Genomic DNA, 26,417 nt, shown 5'->3' with positions numbered 1-26,417 from the left:
CTTCTATAATGTGTGACTGGCAGGTTCTCTACATATGAGATTTTGTCTTTATTACTGAAGTTGCCTTGTAAATGATAATGCCACGTTGCTTTTTTTTTTTTAACTAACAAAAGGCTTTATAAACAGTTCTCTTATGCTGCTTTCATTTCCCTATGATTTCCTTCCTAAGAATAATGTTTAAAAGGTGGGGGGGAGGCATCTTCACTCTCTAGTGAAGTTTGGTACACTCACTGACTGTAAATATTCATCACTATTTACTTCATCAATATATTCCTTATTTTTTTTATGCTATTTCCTTACTATTTCACTTTAAGAAGCAACATAGTAACATAAATGCTTTCAGGGATATCTCTCCTAAAGAGAGAATTTTCTTGAAAAATTCAAGAAATTCATTTTGAGATAGTCTTACAATATCAGAATGAAACCCTAGTATTTTTCAGCAAGGAGTCCATGAAAGGAATATCTCAAATAGAAAAAGTAAAAGCTCTTTGAAGTAGTTAACATTTTCAAAGGCTTTTCTTTTTTTTTTTTTAAAGATTTATTTATTTATTCAGAGAGAGAGAGAGAGAGACAGACAGAGAGAGGCAGAGACATAGGCAGAGGGAGAAGCAGGCTCCATGCAGGGAGCCCGATGTGAGACTCGATCCCCAGTCTCCAGGATCACACCCCGGGCTGCAGGCGGTGCTAAACCACTGCGCCACCGGGGCTGCCCTTCAAAGGCTTTTCAAGAACCTCTCTAAAATATTTCTGATACCATCTTGAAATTTGTGAAAAAATAATCAGATATTAGTTATTATGTACTCACAAATCTGTTACAACTATAAACTAGTAAGAAAGAAAAATATTATCAAATTGGCATTATGTATCAAGAACACTAATGGTATTTCTATTTTTCTACTTTTCTCCATTCCCCAATTACTTACAAATTGTTTTTATATAACGTCCCCTAATTTTGAAAAAGCATATTATGCCATCTGACCCAGAAATTCTATCAGAAATAGAATTCTAGTCTATGAACTTGAGGGAGTTATGTAATAGCAAAAATGTTGGAAATAAATGGAGTATCTGCCATAGGGAAAAGTTAAGTAAATTATGGTACATCCACTTAATATTATATAGATATTAAAGTCATAACACAGGAAAATGCAAACTACATTATCTTACATGAAAACAAAAGCACACAATTATATGCGTTAAATGCTCACACCAAATTTTAACAACGCACAAAACTTTAAAACTCAACAAAAAACAACCCACTTAAAAAATGCACAAGAAAAAAAATGCACAAGAACCTGCATAGACATTTCTCAAAAAAACACATACAGATAGCCAATAAGCAAATGAAAAGATGTACATTAGTATTACTAATCATTAAGGGCAAATCAAAATCATAATGAGATACTATTTCACACCCATTAGAATAGCAATTATCAAAAAGAAGAAAATAACTATCATGGATAATGTGAAGACATTGGAAGTCTTGTGCATTATGGGTGGGAATATAAAATGGTACAGCCACTGTGGAAAACAGTAAGTTGGTTCCTCAAAATTTTTAGAATTTAATTACAATATGATTCAGCAATCTCATTTCTAGAATATAACCAAAAGAACTGAAAGCAGGAACTCGAAGAGATATGGGTATATTCATGTTCATAGCAGCATTACCCATGATAGCCAAAAGGAGGGATCAATACAAGAGTCCATCAACACATGAATGGATCAACAAAATGTGGTATGTATACACAATGGAATATTATCCAGCCTAAAAAAAAGAAAGAAAATTCTGCAATATGCAACAACATGGATGAATCTTGAGGACATTATGCTAAGTGGAATAAGCCAGTCACAAAAAGACAAACACTGTATGATTCTACTTACATGAGGTACTTAGAGTAATCAAAAATCATAGAGACAGAAAGTAGAATGGTGGTTGCCCAAGAGGTTAGGGAGAGGGGATAATGTGGAATTGTTTAATGGGTATAGAGTTTCAGTTCTATAAGACATAAAGACATATGGAGAATGGATGGTGGTGAAGTTGCAAAACAATGTGAATGTATTTAATATCACTGACTTATATACCCTTAAAAATGGTTAAGATGGTAAATCTTATGTGTGTTTTACCACAACAAAAAAGAAAATTAGTACAGTTTAAATTTGAATCAAAGCATAAACAAAACAATAGCTTTTTAAAGTCAAAGAGAATAATAATAGAAAAATACCTTGCAATTCTGTAGCAGTCTTATGAGATGTTCAAAGCAATTACTGTTAAGGAAAATGGCCTGAAGAACAGGCCTATCGGTGCAGTCTAACATGGCTGTGATGGTATCTAAGAAAATAAAAACAAAATCATCCATTTATATAAAGTGGAAAATTTGGAATCAGAGAAACATTTACTTTGGCCATATTTTTAGTTTTGGCTTTTCAGCTGACAAACAGATGTAAAATGAATTAGAAAGAAATAGGGATGGAGAGTAGAAAACAAAACTGTACTTATTACTTGTTAAGAAAACTTATTTCTATAATTTATCAAAATATTCATAAAAATATTTTATTAATAATATAACTTATTATTAAAAATATTTAAGTTTTGGGGATGTCTGGATGGCTCAGTCAGTTAGGCATCTGCCTTTGGCTCAGATCATGATTGAGCCCACATCAGACTACCTGCTCACTGGGGAGCCTGCTTCTCCCTTTCCCTCTGCTGCTCCCCCTGCTTATGCTCGCTCTCTTGCTCTCTATGTCAAATAAATAATAAAACAAAATCTTTTAAAAAAAGACTTGTTTTTATATGTAAGTCATATATATTTCCCAGAGATTTACATAGTTGTTCTTCCTTTATAATAGTGTTCAAGTATAACTAACTGTGGTTCCCAACTTGCTATTAATAACCAACACCTGCTTATGTTTGGCAAGTCTCACTTATACAGTATAAAATTAGCATATTGCCATTAAGAAAATGAAATTTAGGGAACCAATCCATTTATAATGATGGTTTGCTCTTATTTCCTACTGAACATATATCCTCATTCAGAAATCAAGGGATAATTGGCATAATACAATAGTTTTTAACAAATAAGTCTACTCAATATAGACTCAAACTTTATAAACTTACAATTTGTAACAATTACAAAACACAACATGTCTTATAGAAGAACAGAAACTAAATAAAATGAATCTTATTTTCCTACAGAAAGAAAGTCTTTTGTTATGCATTGTAAGGGATCAAGTCTCACCAGGATTTTGGTGTCTAATATTTTTAAATTAGACACCACACACACTCTCACACAAGCATGTTTTTAAGTCTCTAAGAGCTGCACAATAAACCATTAATGTTGGTTATGTCTGGGTGCTAGAATACAAGAAACTCTTTATTTATCCAAATTTCCTAGTACAGCTGTAATGAAAATATTTTTTAATTTTTTTAAAGATTTTATTGATTTGAGATAGAGCAAGAGAGTATGAGTGGGAATGTGGCACAGAAGAAGACTTCTCACTAAGCAGAGAATCCAATGCAAGGTTCGATCCCAGGACCCCAGGATCATGACCAGAACTGAGTAGACATTTAACCAACTGAGCCACCCACGTGCCCTGAAAATATTTTATTTCTTTAAAAAAGAAACTCTCAATTAAAAATACTTGTATCTATCAATCTAATGGGAATACAATAAGAAATCACATATACTGATGAAAGAGATTACAGAAAAAAAACAAAGATATATAAGCAAAGAATGACACCAACAAACACAAAGACAGGGCAAAAGAAACAAGACACACATACACAGAGGCTCTGAGGAAACAAAATAAAACAGAGGCCCTCTAGAAAAAGGACAGATGTTAAAGTGACATCTACATAGATTTATAAAAGCACATATAAAATTGATCATATGTGATTCTTTACCATAGGTTATTAGACAATGCAAATAGCACCTGCTAAAAATTACTTTTCCTAGAATTTAAAAACAGCTTTTTTTTTTAAGATTTTATTTATTTATTATTGAGACACCCAGATAGAGAGGCAGAGACATAGGCAGAGGGAGAAGCAGGCTTCCCAGAGGAAACCTGATGTGGGACTGGATCCCCAGACCCCAGCATCATGATCTGAGCCAAAGCCAGATGCTCAACCACTGAACCATCCAGGCGCCCCTGCTGACTTTCTTTTTAACATTGATGCTTTTAGTGGATTACACTTTCAAAAAACAAAAGAGGCTCAAAGCAAAGGTGCTGTAAACAAATCAATCAATTCCATATTATTTTGAAATCAAAATCTAAAGTAACACAATAGGTGAATTAAACAATCAACACTTCCTATACGATAGTCTTGAATTTCAAATAAGTCTAAAAAAATACAGACTCGGAGAAATTGGTATATAATAAACTTTATGTAATACTTACTCAACATTTTGATCTGTAGAGTTATGAACCGGCTTTCCCACTGTCTGGACCTCCTTTGATTAGGTAAAGCTGAAGGATCTGAATTTAGCAACTTAAAATAGTTCTCCAAAATAGTGCTGGTTTCCACTTGACGCTGGTCAGAGCTGCTAGTGAGAAGGATATGAACCACTTCTGTAAGGCACTTTAGAGTAAGTTCTACCTTCCTACCCACTTCTTCAGGATTTCCATCCTCCCAGGAATCACAATCTGCCAGAACTCTCATAAGAACTTCCATGGTGGCTGGAGATATTGCTTGCAAAGCATTCCTCTGAAACATGAGAGATAATAAAAATGAAACCCCAATCTAACTGAAGTTCTGTATGTTTGCAAAAATAAAGCTTAATAAATCTGAAGACTTAATAAATCAACATATTAAAAAATTTTAAGCACATACTTTGATAGATACTGCTAGTGTTTTATGAATATTAAGTCTTCATTTCCTTCTAGATTACAAAATTTCTGTTTTTTATTCAGATAGCAATCTGCCCACATAGAAAATTTATTTATAACCCTCCCTTGGTCAAGAATATATGCTGGTAGAGTATGAAGAAAATATAACTTTGCAAATAAGAACAGAAGGACCCTTTGCTCTTGCCCTTTTCACCTTTTTCCTGTCTGGAATGCAGGAGCCACCTTTAAATCATGAAGAAACAAAACTGAGAATTAAAGTAGTAGGCTAAAGAGAGCAGAACGAGAAGGACTTAGTCCTTGATTATACCATGGAGCTGCTGTACCAGCCCAGAAGTGCCTACATATGGATTTCTTATGCAAGCATAAAAACAAAACAAAATCCTCTGTGAAGGGACACCTGGGTGGCTCAGCAGTTTAGTGCTTGCCTTCGGCCCAGGGTGTGATCCTGGAGTCCGGAGATCAAGTCCCATGTCGCGCTCCTTATGTGGAGCCTGCTTCTCCCTCTGCCTGTGTCTCTGCCTCTCTCTCTCTCTGTGTGCTCTAATGAATAAATAAAAATCTTAAAAAAAAAAAAAACCCTCTGTGGAAGGGGAGGTGGATAGGGCAATGCAGTGACTGGGTGATGGGCTCTAGGAGGACACTTGATGGGATGAGTACTGGGTGTTATAACTATATGTTGGCAAATTGAATTTAAATTTTAAAAAAAGGAAAAAAAATCCTCAATTTGGTTACACTTCTCTAGGGTTTTCTGTTGGTTATAGCAAATCCATCCTAAATGATACAGATATATAAGAGGACCAGCTTGAGACTGATTCTACAAACATTATTTCTGAATTCTAAGTATGGTAGCTATTCAAGGTGATCCATTAAACTTGGAAATAACATATGCTTAAGACTGTTAAATTGATATATAATGAATCCAAACATAGTTATGTAAAATCATCTGAAAGTAACAGCACTTAGACCATTAGAGCTTGTTATTAGCAATATAATAAATAATATTGATAATAAGTGCTACAATGGAAGAAACTGCTTATAGAACACCCAACATCCATTTTCCTCCAACTCCTTATTAAAAGGAACCCTGATGTTCTGCTGGACATGTGGCTACCAGGAATAAGGATTACATTTCCTAATCTCCCTTACTGCCAAGGAGGCTGAGGAAGCAAGTTTTATCAATTTTTTTATTTTTAAATTTGCAGTTATTTCATGGAATTTGGCAAGTGAGATAAAAAAAAAAAGAGAGAGAGAGAAAAAAAGATTGTCAGCTTTTCAGTACCTTTTTAAAGATACATGGCATGTGACATTTGTCTCTCTCATCTCCCCTTCCATTTTTGTGCCCAAAGTGCAAATGCAAATGGCCAGAATTCTAGAAGCTAATCTTGTATGTATCAAAAGAAAATAACAAACTGACATTCAGAAGGAACCTGGATCCCTGAAGATCCTAGAGGCACCAGATTAACTCTGGCCTGCTTGCTGCCATTTTTTTTAATGAGAAAGAGTTAACTTCTAACTTAAGCTGTTATAATTTTAGTACTTCCTGCTAATTATGGGAATCACAAATCTGTCTAGACCTGCGATTTACTTAGTTCTTATAAGAACTTCACATATATTATGTGTCATTTGGTCCTTTTGACTATCTTAAAAGTGTTACTGTTTCCGTATTATAAATAAAGAAACTAAAACACATGTAAATAGTTTATCTTAGGTCACACAATTAGTTAGAGATGGACATGGGATTCAAACCTATGTCAGTCTGGCTCCAAAGCCTATCCTTTTAACATAATACAAAACAGAACAAATATGCTAATAGGAAGCCCAAGCATGATGCTTGGAGAAGGAAGACCAGTCATAAGACTTCAATTTTTCTGTTGTTTATGACAGGCCATTCTTACACCTGTAGATATTCAATTCATCTAAATATCCTTGTACTTACTCTATATTCAATAAATAACCTTCTGACCTCAAAATAGCTCTAACTACAGCTATACCCTGATTGTAAGGATTTTGAGTACTTTCAGTACATAAAATAATAAATTGGCCCTCTAGGAGCTACTTGACTTCTAGTGATCTTTAATTATTGGAGGTCTTTCAGGGCTTGATTACCCCTGGGCACTAACAAGAATAAGTCTCTCAGTGTCCAAAATGGTAATGGATCTAGCCAGCTTTTCCACTAGTCATTTCCAATTTTATTCATGTGTACTTATTTTTATTTTTAGTAGTAGAAAACTGATGGAAATGGGTAGGTACTGATGTAAAAGAAGGAAATCAGCTAATAAAGTAAGGTGACAAAGAAACAAACTAAAAAATAAGATTCTGGTCACTAACCCCCTTACAAAAAAACAGACTCTTCTACGAAAGTGAAGAAGAAAAGGCAAGATAGCCCACTAGGAAACCCAAGTAGTATTATTAACCATATCTGTAACTTGTTACCAAAAGAAATCCTACATATTTTCATTTTTTACAGTTGTTGCAACGTCTTGAAACATGTTTGTCTTTTTTTTTTCTTGAAATTGTATTTATTACTAGACTTGCTTTTACATCTATTTAGTATAAGCACATACTACTATGTTACATGCTGAAACTGCATTTCAGCATAACTAGTTTTCTTTGCAATCTTATGTATTTTATTTTATGCATTTGAAATATTCTACAAGGGGCTTTACAGACTACCAACCATATAATATGATACAAAGTGTTTGAAACTTCTGATCTAAACTTAAAGATCAGTGTGCTTAAAGAAAACATATAGGATGTTCTTTCTGAACTATAATACTGTTTTCAACTAGTAGTTATACTCAAAAGTTTACCACAGACAGCTTTTAAGATGCTCACCTTTAAAAATAAGTAAGTTTTACTAGCTAATATTGTTACTTAGGTTTTTAAAGAAGTTTTAACAAATAAAAGAATAATTTTAAACAAGCCATAAACTCAGAAAAATATGTGTGGTTCATAAGATTATAAAAGAACAAAGAATACATTAAAAAATCCATGGAAAAATCTTTGCACTATTAACTATTGTTTTAAATATTAACTTTCAACACTTTCCTCACCTGCCCACCAGCTACAATGGCTCCAAAGAGATGCAATAAGCAACACTTAAGACTTTCCTTGAGATGTTCACTTTCCTGAAAACACTCTGTGAATATAATACACAAATAAACAAGTAAGATTTCTCTTTGACAGTATTGTTTATCTCTAAGGAATGTCTGACTCTGAAACATTAACAACTATTAAAAGACTAAAATTTGTTAAAAGGCAAAGTTGATATGCATTTTTTCATAATAAAGGAAAAGAGAAACCGTCTATCAGGTATTATTTTAGATAATTTATGTTATCTTATTTAATTCTCATAATACCCATATGAGGATATTTTGCCCTTATTTATAAATGAACAAATGATACTTCTGCCTAAACTTACAGAGCTAAGTGACAATCTAGAAGCTAACCGAAATCTGACATAAAGTAAGTTGTTTTTGCTGCTGCTGCTGCTGCTGCTACTACTACTACTACTGCCTTTTATTAGTATAATTGACTGTAATTATTCAATTATAAAATTGGAAGAGTTGGAAAAAAAGATTTCCTGGTTTACTCCTGGGCAAACATTCCAAAGTTATGGTACCAACAGTAACCTTTCTTTTAATATTATATTTTATTGTTTTCAAAAGGTTAATACATGCATGTAACAAAGAGTAATTAAAATAGCATAAAATAATTGACAAAGAAGTTTCCCTCAAATCTATTCTTCAATCTACCATGCTCCCCACACCTTAAAATAATAATTTAAAAAAGCTATAAATATCTACTGCATCATTTTTTTTGTTTTTAACATAATACATACTGGGTATTATTACATCTTAACACATACATCTTCCTTATTCTATTTTATGATGACTATAATGATGCACTTTAATTCACTTAACCAGTTCTCTGATAAACTTATGAATTTTCCTCTTTATCTTGATATTCTAATAACCCAGTAATGAATATCTTTTTGCATGTGCCATTACATACAGAGACAAATTATAACAGAATTATTTCCAGTTTTATAGATAATAAACATTACCAAAACCAAACAGCTTTAAAGTAAATGTATTGACAGAAATCAGAAATTTACACTTAAAAAATTAAATGATTCCAGCTATGTTGGAGTAACTGTAGTTACATGGCCTCCTGCTAGACATAACTAGAAAATTAAACAAAATAGGTAGAAATTTATATACTCTAGAACCTTTCCTTCTCTCAACAGAAACAAGTATAAGTTCAAGGAGCATCTCCGCTTCCTATTGCAGACGTGTTCTGAAGAACCCCAAAGAAAAGGGGAACCCTAAAAGAATATGGCTATTTATTGAGTTGGGAGACAGATAAACATTTGGGGAGGCCTAGGCAACTGGAATTTGCAAAGCAGTACTGGAACAAATGGAACAAGTCACACAGAGAAAGCACTCCAGAAATGTTCATAGGGGTCACTTTGAGTCAAAGTAGCAATCCTTACACTGTATTGTGAAATCCCACAAGACAGGCAAAAACCTACCAAGAGGCTTTAAACTGAATAACTGTCAGATTTTACACAGAGCTGCAAGATGACAGGGTCCTACTCAGCCACAGGAGACACAAACATAGAAAGGATACAAAAAGATATGCCATGTAAACTCTAATAAGAATGCTGGAGTGGCTATATTAGTATCTGACAAAGCAAGCAAAAATATTACCAAGATAAGGCAAGGAATATTACTGTGGGTTAAAAGGGACATGTCATTATCAAAGACAAAAAATGAAAATAAAATTTAAAAATCTACCAGTTTAAACACTTTATAGTTATAAGTACTGGTGATAACTTCTTTGGGATAAACTATCAAAATATGTGCACAATCTATATTCTGAGAACTACAAAATATTGATAGAAGAAGTAACAAATAATGAGATTATCTGATTCAAGCATTGGAAGTCTTCAGTATTCTTCAGATGTGAATTCTACAATGGTTCCTAGATTCAACACAATCCCAAATAAATATTCCAGCAACCATTTTGGTAAAAATATTTAAAAATGGCTTCTAAAATGTATATAAAAATGTAAAGGATTTGGGATCCCTGGGTGGCTCAGCAGTTTGGCGCCTGCCTTTGACCCAGGGTGTGATTCTGGAGTCCCATGATCGGGTCCCGTGTTGGGCTCCCTGCATGGAGCCTGCTTCTCCCTCTGCCTGTGTCTCTGCCTCTCTCTCTCTCTCTCTGTCTCTCATGAATAAATAAATACAATCTTAAAAAAATAAATGTAAAGGATCCAGAAGAGCCAAAAAATTTTTGAAGAAGAATAAAGTTGGAGGACTTAATGATTTCAAGACTTGGCATAAATTCATAATAATCAATACAGTGTGATAATATCATAAGGGCAGATATGTAAAACAAAAAAGAGAATCCAGAAATCAACTGGTTTGATTATCTAGCTGAAGCCAATATCACTACTGCTGGTCAGAGTGGGCACTGCAATCATCTTCACCAAGCACTCAACAAAAGACTATTTCTGTCTTGTTTTAATTCTTAGGAAAAAAAAAGAAAAGAGAACTAAGCCAAACACGACAAAATGTTAAGATCTGACATATGTGAGTAGGAAACACAAGATACTCCTTTTATATATTCTGCAATATTTTCTATATTAACCTTCTTAAATCATTTTTTTAAGAAAAACTAAAATTCACATAGATCACATATATAGTAGCCAAATCTCTTAAGTTTAAGTCACAACAAAAAAATATTTAATAGGTGTCACATCAGCAAAAAACACATAACTTATACCTTATCCTTTAAACCAGAACAGCCAAGTGAAAAGTTGGTACAGATTTTTTACTTTAAAAAGGTTTAAAAATTATTAATAATTATAATAAACATAATAAATACAAATATAAATTTTTATTTAAAATTTTTATTTTATATGTGTGTGTATATATACATACATATACATATATATATACATATATATACACACACACACACACATATGGCTAGAGAAAGAAAGAAAACACATTGGGAATTCAACTAGTATGTTTTTTCTTCTTTCTAGAGATGTGACATCATGTTTTCTAGTAATGTTCTATCAAACATTGTACTGAATCAAAGCAAACAGACAACCAGTAACTGTTTTTATAGCCTACTCTGCTGAGCTAGTTACACCCATGGAAACCATCTTGGTAAATTTTTGACAGGAAAAAGGAACTCCTTACCTCAACAGAAAACCTAATGATTTATACAGAAAGGGCTTTGGCAAACCTACACAACACTTAATATGCTATAAGAAAACGATACCTTTTAACTTACCCCCAGGGTAAGTATACATTCATTGGTGTCCACTAAAACAGAAACACTAAAGCACAAAGCATTTTTGCTTCAATAGTACTAACAACTAAAAAGCACACAGCATATATTACTTTGAACTTTAAGTGGGTAATCATGAAGTTTGAAAATTACACTCACTAGAGGTCAGCCTGAGAATTACCCTATAAAAATATTTTTTCAAAAATGTTTAAAAGGAATTCAAGAAACAGTGGGACTACGTCAAGATCAGCACAAGATAGTGATACAAGGACTGTAAATACAAGACTAGAAACTGATGTTCACATGTAGCTTTTGGGTAAAGGACACTCAGTCAACTCTCAGTTGATTCCTACAACCAAGACTGCTATAGTAGAAGTTTTAAAAATTTCAAGATGATCAGCTGACTTAATATCCTGGATAAATACTCCCAGTCAAAAATACCACTGAGGTGCAGGATTGAAACTTTGATGCATATAAAAACCTGAGTGTACAAAATGACTGTTGGGACATGCACACGCTGCTGGGGTAAAGAAGATTGGTGATAGTAGTTAGTTTTTCAAACACTGACACACCGACAGGTATGCTGGGGAAGAGACCCCCAGGTGGAATGTTGGCCTTGGGATTGCTCTAAAAGAGCCTGACTCAAAAGCCCCTGAGAAAGGGATCTACTACAAGGGGGGAGTTATTAAATACAAGAAGGTGTTTCAAGAGAAACAGGTCCCAAGAGGGTCAGGTAATTTTCTCTTTGACCCAATAATAATTAACATTAATGAACAGCTGCAAAACCAAGTGGTTCTTCCCAGGATGTATTTTCCTGTCACATTAGCCTTAGCCTCCCCCAGTCTAGTGGGCTGGCATATGCAGAAAGACTTCACTGTCCAGAGGTGGACCACAGGGCCTCAGATAGGTCTGGGAAGCTGCTAAAAATGATTTGCACAACAAAGTCACCACTAAACCAGTTTCCAGCCTTCTTTTTCTGCTCTACTGCCAAGAAATATTTCTTTAAAAGCCAGAAATTCTGTAAACATAAACAGCGTGTTGAGTATGTCACCAGCTACTTCATCTTTACAGTGTTGCAAAGTTGCTGTGCAAGTTGCCATGTTAAATCCAGGAATCTGGGCAGTCCAGGGGGGCTCAGCGGTTTGGCGCCACCTTCAGCCCAGGGCCTGATCTTGGGGACCTGGGATCAAGTCCTGGGTCGGGCTCCCTGCATGGAGCCTGCTTCTCCCTCTGCCTGTGTCCCTGCCTCTCTCTCTCTCTCTCTCTCTCTCTGTGTGTGTGTCTCTCATTAATAAAAAATAATTAAAAAAAAAAAATCTAGAAATCTGCTCTAGCCAATGTTCTCCAATATACTTTTTTTCTACCAAAGAAATATATTTGTTACAAAAAGGCATGTAGGTGTGTTTATTATCTCCCATGTCTATAAACTCTCCTGGGAGTACTTGTCCATAAAATTTTTAATAACCGGAACTCTTCATTCATGATAATAAAATCCAACCACACCATCAAATTCTGTATCAGAAGCGAAAAGACCAAAAATGCAAAGCTCTCTTCCTCTAAGGGGTCTATCACCATCACCCCTACACCATTCACCTGCAAGGTAAGTGGGCCTATTAGCCCCCTATCCCAAACATGGCCTGGGCCCAGGCTGCACTCAGCTCTACAGAGCCCCAACTGGCAAAAGGGAAGCCTCATTCCAGAGCCCACCACCAGCTCACAGCCCAGCAGGGTAGCCCCTGGGCAAGAGGCCCTGGCCTCAGGCTCCCAGGCAGTAGCCATGAACCAGCTGGGCCCCCATATCCCCCTTAAGTTTATTTCACCAAAAACTCTGAAGGTCTATACTACAGACATATTAGGCTGTTCTCAAACAAAACAAAACCATTTTCAGAACAGTAAATTAGAGGAAGAATAATCATAGCAAAATATGAATCAAGTACTCCAGTGATAGGTTCTTACAATCTTTATCTCAAACATACACAAAGCTGAATAAAGTAGAATCAGAAAATGAATATAAAAATAAAAAGTAATCAAAAAAATAAAAAAATAAAAAGTAATCAGAATAACATCAAAATCAAAGAGAAAGTAGGATTAATACTTACGATAAAAGAAAGGGACGAACTCCACTGTGAGAGAAGCTGGTTTATATTTCTGTCTGCTCTTTTCCACAGTACTAAGGATTCGTCTATCATTAAAAAGAAGTTAAAAAAAATTAATACCATATTATAAAAAAAATACCATATTATAACATGGGCAAGATGGCAATAATTACAGAAACAATTATAAAATAAATTTAACATATTACTTTTTATTTGTATACTGAACAATACATATTACAATAATAATAATATTACAATAATCTCTAGGATTGGCATAATCTTGAAAAGGAAGTCTCACCTATAATTTAAATGCTCACCAATGAAAGGATTTCTTCTGACATAAGCAAAAAATTTTTAAATGCTTAACAACAGTGCAACAAAGCAGCCAGGTTAAGTCTCCAAATAAAAGGAACTAGGCATTTAAAATTTCCAATATGTAGTTATTTGTTCAGCAGTACTGCTAATTTGACATCTAAAGCTATAGCTTATTACCACAATGCAAATAAAACTCATCAGAAATCAGGCCATTCTTTGCCACTTTCTGAAATTTTATCTGGATACAATCCATTCCACTGCCTTCTTCCATTTTAACTTAATGTAGATCTAGTATAGGCTAGGATTATTTTTATTTTTAATGACAATTCCCACTAGTTTTGATGGCTGAAATATTTCTACAGACTTTGGTAAAGCCAACACAAATAGCACGTCCTTTTACCAAGATCATTTCAATTCAACATAAAATGAGTCTCTTAGATGGGTACGGCAGTGTGGGGATTGGGTAATAGAGACTATTGTTACAGTGATACATCCGACTGGTTGCTGAAAATTAAACAAAAACCAAAAAACTCATTTTTTTCATATCCTGAAAAAACTCTTAACATTGTAAGATAAAGCTAACAAAAATGAAAAATATTTGACAAACAGCCACACAGAAATTGTATACATCTATATATGATATACTGATAAAGCAATGGATTAATATGACTTAACAACCATAACTGAGATCTAAAATTATTTTCCTTATAGTCAAAGCTAGAAAGAAAAGTCAATTGGTCACAGAATAAGCCAAGTAAGATAGACACAGCTGGATTCAGTAGTGACAGACTTAAGAGTTCTAAGATCCAGATCTAATATCCAGATTCACTAGAAATCGTATTAGACACTATTTGCTACTGCTCTGCTTTTCAAATCTGTGACTATTTTCGTTGTGGAGAAGGCAGATGATTGATCAGATATTTTATTTATTTTAAATTCAAACATAATATCCTAGAACATTACTGGATCTTTCTATTTAATTAAGACCAGTATAGAGATTTTTTTTATGCCTTTAAGAGAATACAAATATTGCTGGAGTTTCAAACTGAAAATTTAGTCATGATGTTAAAAAATTTCAGTAATGTGGTAGAAAAATTAATTTTAAAAGGATGATTTAGCTTTCAGTTAAGTTTTTCTATGAAATTATTCACATTGTTTACATTTTGCACATTTTTTAAAGTTATGCTATGAACTGATTAGATCTATCCTATCCAAATATCCTGTGCTACAAACAGCAAACATTCTCACTATAGTAACATAATGAAAATGTACTCCTGCAATCTGTGATTAAGGACTAATTCTAAAGGCCCTGTATTAGATGTAACATATGAACATAAATAATTCCCATTAGTGTTGTAGTAACATTTAATATACTAACATTAATAAAAGGGGTGGAAACTATTATATGTATCACAAACATTAAGGCATGAGTAGTTTGTACTACACATTTTCAATTGGAAAAGCCAGAACAGCTAAAACTGAACTTAGTCTTATACTAGTTTTAGAACACAGCATACTTCCTCGTTGCACTATTATCTGATATTTGGGTCAAGCATCTGGTACCTAGCAGATGCTAATACATACCAACTTATGAGGGCTGCAAAACATTTTGCATTTCAGTTTTCTAAGTTCATGTCCTTGGTCAATTATTTTGTGCTTCTGTTTTATGCTGCCATCATGCCTCGGATGTGCCTATTTTTCTTTAACTTTTAATATAGAAATAAATTCAACCTCTTGCAAAAGTTACAAGAATAAAAATAGTATAAAGTACTTCAAATGTATCTTACCCAGGTTGATTGTTAAAATTTTATCCCAAATCCTTTATCATTTGTTTATTCTCTATTATACAGTGCACACATATTTTTATACACATATTATGCATATATGTATGCACACCTACATACGAAATGTATTTTTTCAGAACATTTAAAAGGAAAATTATATATTTTTCAGAACACTTATTTATTTTTAAAGATTTTATTTATTTATTCATGAGAGACACAGAGAGAAGCAGATACACAGGCAGAGGGAAGAGCAGGCTCCATGCAGGGAGCCCGATGTGGGACTCAATCCCAGGTCCCCAGGATCACGCCCTGGGCTGAAGGCGGTGCTAAACCACCAAGCCACCCTGGCTGCCCTATTTTTCAGAACATTTAAAAGGAAATTATGTATATTCTGGCATTTTAACTCCTAAGTACTTTAGTTAAGATTTGCTAAGGATACAGATACTGTTTTACACAACATAGTATAATTATAAATTTCAATACATTTAACATTAATACATTTATCTATCATTTCATAATCCAGTTTCATCAACTGATCTATCAGTATCCTTTATAGCATTTTCTTGCCCCTCAGTACAACTTCCTGTCCAGATATTACATTTAGCTGTCATGTATCTTTTCCCTTCCTCAATCTGAAATATTTACACAACCTTTATGACATTTTTAAAGAATGTTGTCCCATATTCCCTCCTTTAATTCATTATAATGTTCTTCATTTTGGGTTTGCCTGATGTTTCCATACAATTAGATTCAGCTTATACATTCATGGTTGGAATACTATAAAACCAAGAGTATCACAGAGGCACAGGTGTCCATCTGCTTCTCACTGATGGCAATTTTGATCATCCAGTCAATGTACTATCCAGTACTATACAAAATAATTACTAATTTTTCCTTTGCAACGAGTAAGTAATCTGTGGGTAAACATTTTAAAACCATGCAAAAATCATGCTGCTTATCAAAACTTCCCCTAGATTTAGCAACCTGATCCATATCTTTCCTATAATTTGTGTAAAATGCTGATTTTTTTTCCAATTAGTATTTACTAATTGGCACTTGGCCTTCTATACTATAAGCAAGGGTCCTCTTCTCCCTTTATGTATCTATCCATCCATCCATCCATCCATCCAACCATTCATCTTATCTATCAATCCATCCATCAACCTACCTATCATCTATCACTGGTATGGACTCATTAATTCCCTTTCCCCCAATGATTTATAATTCTTTTTTTTTTTTTTTTAAGTAAACTCTACGCCCAATGTGGAGCACAAATCCATGACTCTGAGAACAAGAGTCACATGCTCTACTAACTGAGCCAGGCAGGTGCTCCATTCATAATTCTTTACGGCAATTAATTATTTTCATATATACATTGTCCCAGATTTGGCCAGAAGGAGCCCCAGGGCATAACTTAGTCTAATTAAATTGTTTTTCTCTTTGGGCAGGTAATGAGTCCTACTGTACCTACACTAGGCACAAAGTAGAAACTCAATAAATATATTTTTAAATAAATGCTTGAATGATTAAGTCCTTTTCAGGGAGGAATTCTTTTCCTACATCTATTTTAGTTCCACTTAAGAAAACCTTTTTTTTTTTTTTAAGATTTTATTTGAGAGTAAGCAAGAGAGAGCATGCGCACACACACATGAGGGAGAGGGAGAGGGAGAAGCAGACTGCCTACAATTTTTTAGTATATGTGCTGCTGAAGCAAGCACCAGACTCCCTAAAGAGCAAGAAGCCTGATGCGGGGCTCCAGGATCATGACCTGAGCCAGATGCAGATGCTTAACTGACTGAGCCACCCAGGTGCCCCACGAAAAATCTTTCTAAATATGTAAGATGATACAAAGGGAATCAAAACTGAGCTATTAATGATTAAATCAAATTACACAGAGATGGACACCACCCTGCTGAGCACAAAGCCCAACACAGGGCTCAATGCCAGGACCTTGAGATGACTACCTGAGCTGAAACCAAGAGTAGAATACTTAACCAGCTGAGCCACCCAGGCACCCAAGGAAACATACTTTCAAATGGCTCTGTATTTGGAATAATTTTGATTTATATTCTTCTAATCTCTTTTAGTCGTTTTGGTAAGCAACAAACACAATAAATTAGAAAATATGTACATTCTATGTTACACTTAACTTCAGAATTAGATTAATACATAAGATGTAAGTTACTGCTATTGCTCCCTTGTTTAGGTCTCCCATGAGCTATAGATTTTTTCTAATTCCATGATTATTTGTAGTATGTTTCATTTCTCTATCGAAGTCAAAGAAATCCAAGTCTAAACCTCTGCTTTACCAGTTACCTCTGAAGCATTTCCTACTATCATCAGTAAAATTGTTATGCCTATTAGAGATACTACAGGGACAGCTTCCAGCATAATTCCTGGCATGGATATTATTGCACACATTCATGAAATCTCACCACTCATCCTCTATTCTTTGTTCCTCTTCCTGTTGTCACCTTATACATGTAGAATTCTCTTTCTGTACTATAGTATTTAAATTTCTTCTTGTTTTTGTTTCTCAAAGTTGTTTTTGTTTTCATTTACCAACTTTGTTTTAATTTGTTGTCAGATCTACTTTTTTATATCTTCTCTCCTCCCAACTTTAACTTCATTTTTCTTCTTCTTAAGAATACTCTAAAAGCCTCTTCTCTGTCATTTTCAGACTAATCTCATGTTCCTCTCTATATGTCTTGCTATCTATAAAGAAAAACTATTTGTCATTATTTCAAAACTTAAAACATTATCTTAGATTTGCCATTACTGACAGATCTGAGGCAGAGGATGGGGAAGTACCAAGAGTGAAAAAAGAGATAGAATTTCCTTAAGAAATCCCTAGCATTAATGTCAAAATAGAGAATATTGGCTTCCACCAGAAAGCCATGGAGAAGCAGTAGCCATAGGTCTCCAACCCTATGGACATGGGCCTCAACAAGGGCTACAAGGTGACAAAGAATGTGAGCAAGCCGAGGCAACAGCCACCACCATGGGCACCTGACCAAGCACACCAAGCTTATGCAGGACATGATCGAGAGGTTTGTGGCTTCGCCCCATGTGAGCACTATGCCACGGAGCTGTGCAAGGTCTCCAAGGACAAGAGCACCCTCAAGTTCATCAAGAAAAGTAAAGTATGGAGACACATGTCCATACCAAAAGGGGAGAAGAGCTAAGCAATGTCCTGGCAGCAATGAGAAAGCAGTAGACAAGAAGGATTCCCTCACTTCTGTAAATAATAAAGCCTTTTGGGGGGGGGGGGGGAAGAGAGAGAGAGAGAGAGAACATGGATTAGTCAAGAACCAAAGTGATAAATGAGTAGAAAGGCTACAAATGGAACGCTATTATGTGCCTCTTACAATCTTCAAAGAGTCATGAGCAGTGCTCAGGCAGAGGCGAAAGGTAGTGACAGTACAGTCTGCCAATTACTTTAATGCCTACCCCTTCTAGTCACAGAGTGGAACTTCTTGATCTCACTGTGGTAGATGGTGATGTGGGATTAATTCTGACCAATGAGTTCTGAATGAAAACAAAATGTGTCATGACCAGATGAGAGCATTAAATTGCTAACGTGAGATATTTCAGAGCTTTCTTTTCTCCCATGTGGTAACTAGCAAAGCCTTAGATGCTTGCTGCTCTGTCAGCTTGGGATCTTGTGTGACTGTGATGACTGAGGGTTTCTTGCCAATGATGGCAAACAGCATGAACAAGAAATAAACCTTTATTATTCTAATCCCTTGTTTGTTATTGCAACATCATCTGTCTTATCCTGACTGATAAAATATCTTTGCCAAAGAAAATTCAAAGCACTTTCTCTCTGGGGAAAAGAGATCTATTAAAGCTCAACAGACAAGGAAGTATTCAATACTAAGTAAATTGTTTATAGAAGAACTGTTTACTTGACACAAATTTTAGAGAAATGAATTCCCAACAACATAAGTGCACTGAAAGCAAAAGCTAGGTACTGCTTAGGCTTTTTGATTTAAATAAGTACAAATTATTTTTATCTATTCTTTAAAGCAGGACTCCTGGGGATCCCTGGGTGGCGCAGCGGTTTGGCGCCTGCCTTTGGCCCAGGGCGCGATCCTGGAGACCCTGGATCGAATCCCACATCGGGCTCCCGGTGCATGGAGCCTGCTTCTCCCTCTGTCTGTGTCTCTGCCTCTCTCTCTCTGTGACTATCATAAATAAATTAAAAAAATAAAAATAAAAATAAAAAATAAAGCAGGACTCCTGCTAGACAGTAAGTACCTATTTACTCTGGTTCAAGCTGTTCCTATGGTGGGGTGGGAGGAAAAAATGAAGTATTCAGAAGGTCATTAGTTCCTTCTTGTTAATGAACAGTCAAGAAAAGTATTAGAACAATGTGATGGTTGATTTAATGTGTCAACTTGGGAGGGTGTTTTTGGATGAGATTAACATTTAAACTGGTGAAATATGGATAAAGGAGATTACCGGCTACAAAATGCCTCAATCAATCAGCGAAAAGACTGAGTAGAACAAAAAAATTAGCTTCTCTAAGCAAAGGGGAATTCTTCAGCAGACTGTCTTTGGACTTCACCTCCATCATCACCTCAGGGTCTCCAGCCTGACTACATTTGGACTAGAGAACGAGAACACTGGCTTTCTATTTGCCAGCTTTCAGATTGCAACCAGGCTTTAGCTTTCCTGGGTCACAAGCCTGACAGCCCACATGGCAGATTTGGGCTTGTCCGGCTCTAAAATCACATGAGGTAACTGCTTATAATAAAATTCTTTCCAGGCATGCATGCACACGCATGCGCACGCACGTGTGCACACACACACACACACACACACACAAAGCAGACAAAATATTGTTTTTTTGTTTTGTTTTGTTTTGTTTTAAAGATTTATTTATTTATTCAGAGAGAGCGAAAGAGAGGCAGAGACACAGGCAGAGAGAGAAGCAGGCTCCATGCAGGGAGCCCGACGTGGGACTCAATCCCGGGTCTCCAGGATCACACCCCGGGCTGCAGGCGGCGCTAAACCACTGCGCCACCGGGGCTGCCCCAGACAAAATATTGTTAAAAAATCATTTCATACTATGAAAGAAGCTTAAAAGAAGAGAACTTCCTTGAAAAATATGTATACTCTACTTGATGTTACTGTACTTTGAAATTTTCCTATCAGATTCTTAGCATTCAATTGCATTATAAAATAAAGGTTCAGAGTAAATTTATTATCTGGAGGTGGCCATTTTCACGAATTCATTACTTCCAACACAGTTCTCTATCTCAGAGATAGAGATAGGGGTCTTATACACATCTTACATATTTCTGTCATGAGAATAAGACCTACACTAAAAAATTACAAATATTTATGACATTCAGGTTTTATTTTTTTGTTTTGTTTTGTTTTGTTTTTTGACATTCAGGTTTTAAATAAGCAATATGATTTATAAGACATACCCTGAAATTCTATGCCTCCAATTCCGATATGGATCATATAAACTTTCACAGAACGCCAATGCATGGATCACAAATTCTTCAATAGATGTCTGATCTGCCAATTCCTTTTCTTTTTTTTTGCTTTTTAACTGAAAGTAAACAAAAAATTATATTTAGTTAAAAATATGAAATGGTATAACATTCTTATCTACATCATTAAAAGGCAACATGTTTCATTAATAATCTAATAAATCATTTTTATTCAAATAAACCTGAATTCCAATTGAGTCTAAAGGGTCAGTTAATCATACGGACTGGATATAATTTTTCAAATTTTAAATATGGCCTAGGAAGAGTTTCTTTCTTTCTTTTCTTTTTTTTTTCTAGGAAGAGTTTCAAATGAGTAACAAAAGCAAGTATCTTTTCACTAAGAGGGCTATTTGATAGTAATAATATATAATACATATATTGACAAATTATGTCATTATAAAAAGCCATTTATAAAACTTTAATTTTTAATTAAAATAAGTATATTAATTATTGCTTCCTACTTTTAGATAAAACATTTAAGATGTCTGAAATATATAGTACCTAACAGTAATTTTAATTCACTTATTACCTCCTCTAAAAACATTTAACTTTACTAATAGTAAATATTAAAAAAAGTAAAACTTAGTTACTCTCAGTAAAGCAACAAAAGGAATATATTAATTCACCTACTTGCTGAATATAGAGTGTTGTCATAGTGATGACATGATTAATATATGAGCAAGTCCCAATTTCTTCCACATTGGAGAGATTTCTGTGAGAAAGAAAAGAATACTAATTACACATGAATAGTAACAAAAGTGTATGCTCATGTATTCAGGTTGATTTTTGAAAATACATGTTGGCAAATGAAATATGAATGACATTCATTAAAACTTAAAATCGAAAAAAAAATAAAATAAAATAAAACTTAAAATCGATATGGTTTACATAACTGATTTTCCACTAAGAATGTGAAACATACTTCAAGCTCCATTTAACTACTGTAAACAAAATGTTTAAGAGAAATACATGCTGATTAGCAATTATTTGTTACAGAAAAAATGAAAAATATCACAAGGTGGAAACAAAAGAGAAACAAAAAATCAGAAATATTCCTACAACTCAACAGTTAGCAACTATTTACATTTTGAATTATTTCTTTTCAGGTTTTTTTTTTTTTGTATGTAGATTCTTAGTTTGGTTTTTATACATATTGCTGCCATTATAACACATGTACAGTTTTAGGGTTTTCACTTTGCTTTTTGAAATTACAGTTCCTTTATATCTAGATATCTAGATATAGATAAAATATATTGAAAGACCTTGATAGAAAGACCCAGCATCTGTACATTCCTACAAGGGCATAATATAATGTCTTGTTTAAAGCAGTGAGTGGGTCAATAAGTGCTTGGTGTTTAATTAAAATATGGTCCTCATTTTTATACCACTTTTACAAGACAAGATAGGACACATAATGCTAACATTTTCCTATAACTAACATCATCAATCTTTTTCTTAGAATAATAAACTAAAATCTATTAATCTTCTGTTCTGAGACATTGTGAAATTGAAAAAAACCTTTAAAATACAACCGATGCTAAAAGAAGAGGAAAAACAATGGAATTAACCAAGTTCTTAATATAAGAAGTCAGACTGGCATGACTTTTTTGAGAAAAGAAAAAAGTAAAGGCGAGGTAAAGCTCAAAGACCCTATGGAAGATTCTAGGAAGATGGAAAAACAGGAATCACCATGAATCTGTCTCCACACCTAGAAAACAACTTACTGGATATAACTCATTCTGGAATTCTGAAGTTTGCTGAATGCTGGCAACTTCCAGCGAAGACCTTGGACAGTAAACTACAGTTAATGTTGGTTAATTTTGGTAAACTTCAGCTATTATTAGCACAGTAGCAACACCCAACCTCACCCCCACCCATGTGGTGGGCAGGTCTGTACATCTTCCCCTAACAGCTTGCTAACAAGTTAAAGGCACCAAGGTGGACAGAAGAACCCTGGTCCTTCAAATACCAGAGATTTGTGCTCTGATCACTGACTGCTGCTTCTGATCACAGAAATGAAAAAGGCAGGCAGCCATTGTTAGTATATCTCACCCAACTGTTGCAAGCCCTTGCTCTCTGGCTGAAGTAACTTTCAGGGAACTTAAAAGGTCAGGGACAAAAGCACCCCAACATAATAAAAAGCCATATATAAAAATTTTACAGCAGACATATACTTTATGGTGAAAGACTGAAAGATTTTTCTCTAAGACAGAAACAAGGCAAGAATGGTCATTTTTACTGCTTCTATTCAACACAGTACTGGAAGGCCTAACCAAAGCAATTAGACAAGAAAAAGAAATAAAAAGCATCTAAATTAAAAAAGAAGTAAAATTTATCTCCCTGCAAATATAATCTTATATAAAGAAACTTTAAAAATTAGATACAGGGATCCCTGGGTGGCGCAGCGGTTTGGCGCCTGCCCTTGGCCCAGGGCGCGATCCTGGAGACCCGGGATCGAATCCCACATCGGGCTCCCGGTGCATGGAGCCTGCTTCTCCCTCTGCCTGTGTCTCTGCCTCTCTCTCTCTCTCTGTATGACTATCATAAATAAATAAAAAATATATTTAAAAAAAATTAGATACAAACCATTAGAATTAATGAATTCAGTAAAGTAGTAGGATAAAAAAATCAACACACAAAAATCAACTGCATTCCTGTACATAAACAATAATGAGAAAGGATTATCATGAAAACAATTCCATTTATATCAGCATTAAGAATAAAATACTTAGGAATTAATTTAACCAAGGAAGTGTAAGGCGTAAAATGAAAACTAAAAAAAAATTGCTGAAATAAATCTTAAGCCATAAATAAATGCAACCACATGTCATGTTCACAGATCAGAGGCCATCTTACTATTAAATTATCAATACTACCCAGAGTAATCTACAGATTCAATGCCATTCCTATCAAAATCCCAAAAATATTTTCTACAGAAACAGAAAAACCCATCTTAAAATTCATATAGAATCCCAAAGGACTCCAAATAGCCAAAACAATTTTGAAAAATAAGAACAAACTGGAAGACTCACACTTTCTGATTTATTCCCTAGTACAAAGCTATAATAATCAAAACAGTGATGTTGGCAGAAAGACAGACATATAGACAAATGGAATAAAATAGAGATCCCAGAAATAAATCCTCACATGTATGTTTTTGACAAGGGTGCTGCCATTCAATACGGAAAGGAAGTCTTCAAAGAGTGATGTTGGGAAAAGTGGATATCCACATGCAAAAGAACAAAGCTGGACCCTTACTTTACTCTGTATACAAATATTAACTCAAATGGATCAAGAACCTAAGTATAAGATTTAAAACAATAAAACTCTTAGAAGAAAATAAAGTACAAGAGTGTTATGACACTGAATTTAGTAATGACTTCTTGGATATGATACCAAAGTATAGGTAACAAAAGTAAAAACAAACTGGACTTCATGAAAACTGAAAAATTTTGTGTATTGAAAGACACTATAAAAAAAAAGACATTATTAAAAGAGTAAAGAGGCAACTCACAAAATGGAAGAAAACACTTGCAAATCATATGTCTGACAAAGGATTAATATCCAGTATATAGAGAGTTCCTAATTCTAAACATCCAAAAATTCAACCAAATTCAAAACTGGGCAAAGACTTGAATAGACATTTCTCTGAAGAACTATGTGAATGGCCAAAAAAATAACTGAGATATTTGACACAAAAAGATAGTCAACATCAAAAATCATTAGAGAAAAAAAATCATTAGAGAAATGCCAATCAAAACTATAATGAGATAGTCCCTCACACCCATTAGGATGCTAGCTAGTATAAAAAGAAAGAAAAGAAAAAGAAAAAGAAAAAGAAAAGAAAGAAAAAGAAAAAGAAAAAAGAACATCTGGGTGGCTTAGCGGTTGAGCATCTGCTTTGGGCTCAGGGCACAAGCCTGGGTTCCAGGATGGAGTCCCATATCAGGCTCCTTGCAGGGAGCCTCCTTCTCCCTCTGCCTATGTCTCTGCCTCTCTCTCTTTCTGTGTCTTTCATGATTAAATAAATAAAATCTTAAAAAAAAAAAAAAACGGGGCACCAGGGCAGCTCAGTTAATTAAGCATCTGACTTTTTTTTTTTAATTTCTTATTTATTTATGAGAGTCACACAGAGAGAGAGAGGCAGAGACATAGGCAGAGGGAGAAGCAGGCACCATGCACCAGGAGCCCGACGTGGGATTCGATCCCGGGTTTCCAGGATCGCGCCCTGGGCCAAAGGCAGGCACTAAACCGCTGTGCCACCCAGGGATCCCAAGCATCTGACTCTTGATTTTGGCTCAGGTTGAGATGGAGTTCTACCTAGTATAGAGCCTGTTTAAGATTCTATCTCTTCTCCTCTCTCTCTGCTCCCCCTCCAAAACAAAACAAAACAAAAAACAAAACAAGAAACCGCAGGCAAACAGAAAACAACATGCGTTAGCAAGGACATGGAATAACTGAGATATTTGAGCACCAACAATGGGAATGTAAAATGTTACAGCCACTGATCTGAAAAAGTCTATAATTCCTCAAAAAATTAAAAATACAATTACCATATGATCCAGCAAGTCCACTTTTGGATATGTACCCCAAAGACTCAAAAGTAGGGTCTTGAAGATATATTCATGTTCATAACAGAATTATTTTTCTCTTTATTTTTTTCCTTACTTAAATCCTTAGCTCACCTGAGGACCAGTGGAAATTTATTTAGTTTTTGTCCTTTCCATCTTTCCCTAAGGGGCTTTTCCCTACAAAATGCCTGACATGATACCAGAGGGGAACCTAGGAGTGGGGGGCATGCCAGGGACTTAAATACAAGCTGGAGGGCAGGGCACAGGTAGGACAGGAAAGAGACAGCACAAGGGACATAGCTTCTCAGATAAAGATAAAACGAAGAGCAGAAAAAAGCTGTGCCAGAGGGCAGAGGGATAAGACACTAAGGGATGAGCAGAAAGGCCCCCAAGCCTAGGTTGATACCCACATTCCCCAGAAAAGTAACGACAGAGCATGAAGACCTCCCCTCATAGGTTCCAAGGAACAGAATGGAGAGAATAAATCAGATGTACTGCCTCAGGGAAAGGGAAGAGGTCCTGACAGAATGAGAATATTTACCCAAGGCTCCAAACAAGTTGAAAACTTATGCCCATGCAAAAATCTACACAAATGTTTACAGCAGCCATATTGGTAACTGCCAAAAACTAGAAGTAACAAAGATGTCCTTCATTAGGTAAATGAATACACAAAGGTGCACATCCATAAGCTGAGTATTATTATTCAGTGATAAAAAGATACACACTGGGCAGCCCGGATGGCTCAGTGATTTAGTGCCGCCTTCAGCCCAGGGCGTGATCCTGGAGACCCAAGATAGAGTCCCATGTCAGGCTCCCTGCATGGAACCTGCTTCTCCCTCTGCCTGTGTCTCTACCTCTGCCTCTGCCTCTCTCTCTCTCTCTCTCTCTCTCTCTCTCTGTGTGTGTGTGTGTGTCTCTCTCATGAATAAATAACATCTTTAAAAAAAAAAGATACTATCAAACCACATAAAGACATGAAGAACCTTAAATCTA

At 35.0% G+C, this 26,417-nt stretch overlaps 1 protein-coding gene across 11 annotated transcripts in view; it reads right to left on the bottom strand.

The window, feature by feature from the left end:
• The window catches only part of NBEAL1 (neurobeachin like 1), a 178,525-nt gene that overhangs the window by 119,270 nt on the left and 32,838 nt on the right, over positions 1 to 26,417 (bottom strand). For all 11 annotated transcript variants that reach the window (XR_004812406.2, XM_025441944.3, XM_049106659.1 and 8 more), the window contains 6 exons: positions 21,484 to 21,565; positions 20,785 to 20,912; positions 13,251 to 13,333; positions 7,896 to 7,981; positions 4,393 to 4,699; positions 2,220 to 2,326 (listed from right to left, as the gene is read on the bottom strand). Coding sequence is in view for 10 of the 11 variants with exons in the window: in XM_025441944.3 (XP_025297729.3) it covers positions 2,220 to 2,326; positions 4,393 to 4,699; positions 7,896 to 7,981; positions 13,251 to 13,333; positions 20,785 to 20,912; positions 21,484 to 21,565 (793 nt within the window). In the remaining variant the exon portion in view is untranslated. The remainder of the gene's footprint in view (positions 1 to 2,219; positions 2,327 to 4,392; positions 4,700 to 7,895; positions 7,982 to 13,250; positions 13,334 to 20,784; positions 20,913 to 21,483; positions 21,566 to 26,417) is intronic.

The sequence above is a fragment of the Canis lupus genome, chromosome 37 (assembly GCF_003254725.2).
Source record: "Canis lupus dingo isolate Sandy chromosome 37, ASM325472v2, whole genome shotgun sequence".
Classification (NCBI taxonomy): Eukaryota; Metazoa; Chordata; class Mammalia; order Carnivora; family Canidae; genus Canis; species Canis lupus.
The sequence above is the reverse complement of the archived record's forward strand: the minus strand, read 5'-3'. Positions and strand labels throughout refer to the sequence as shown.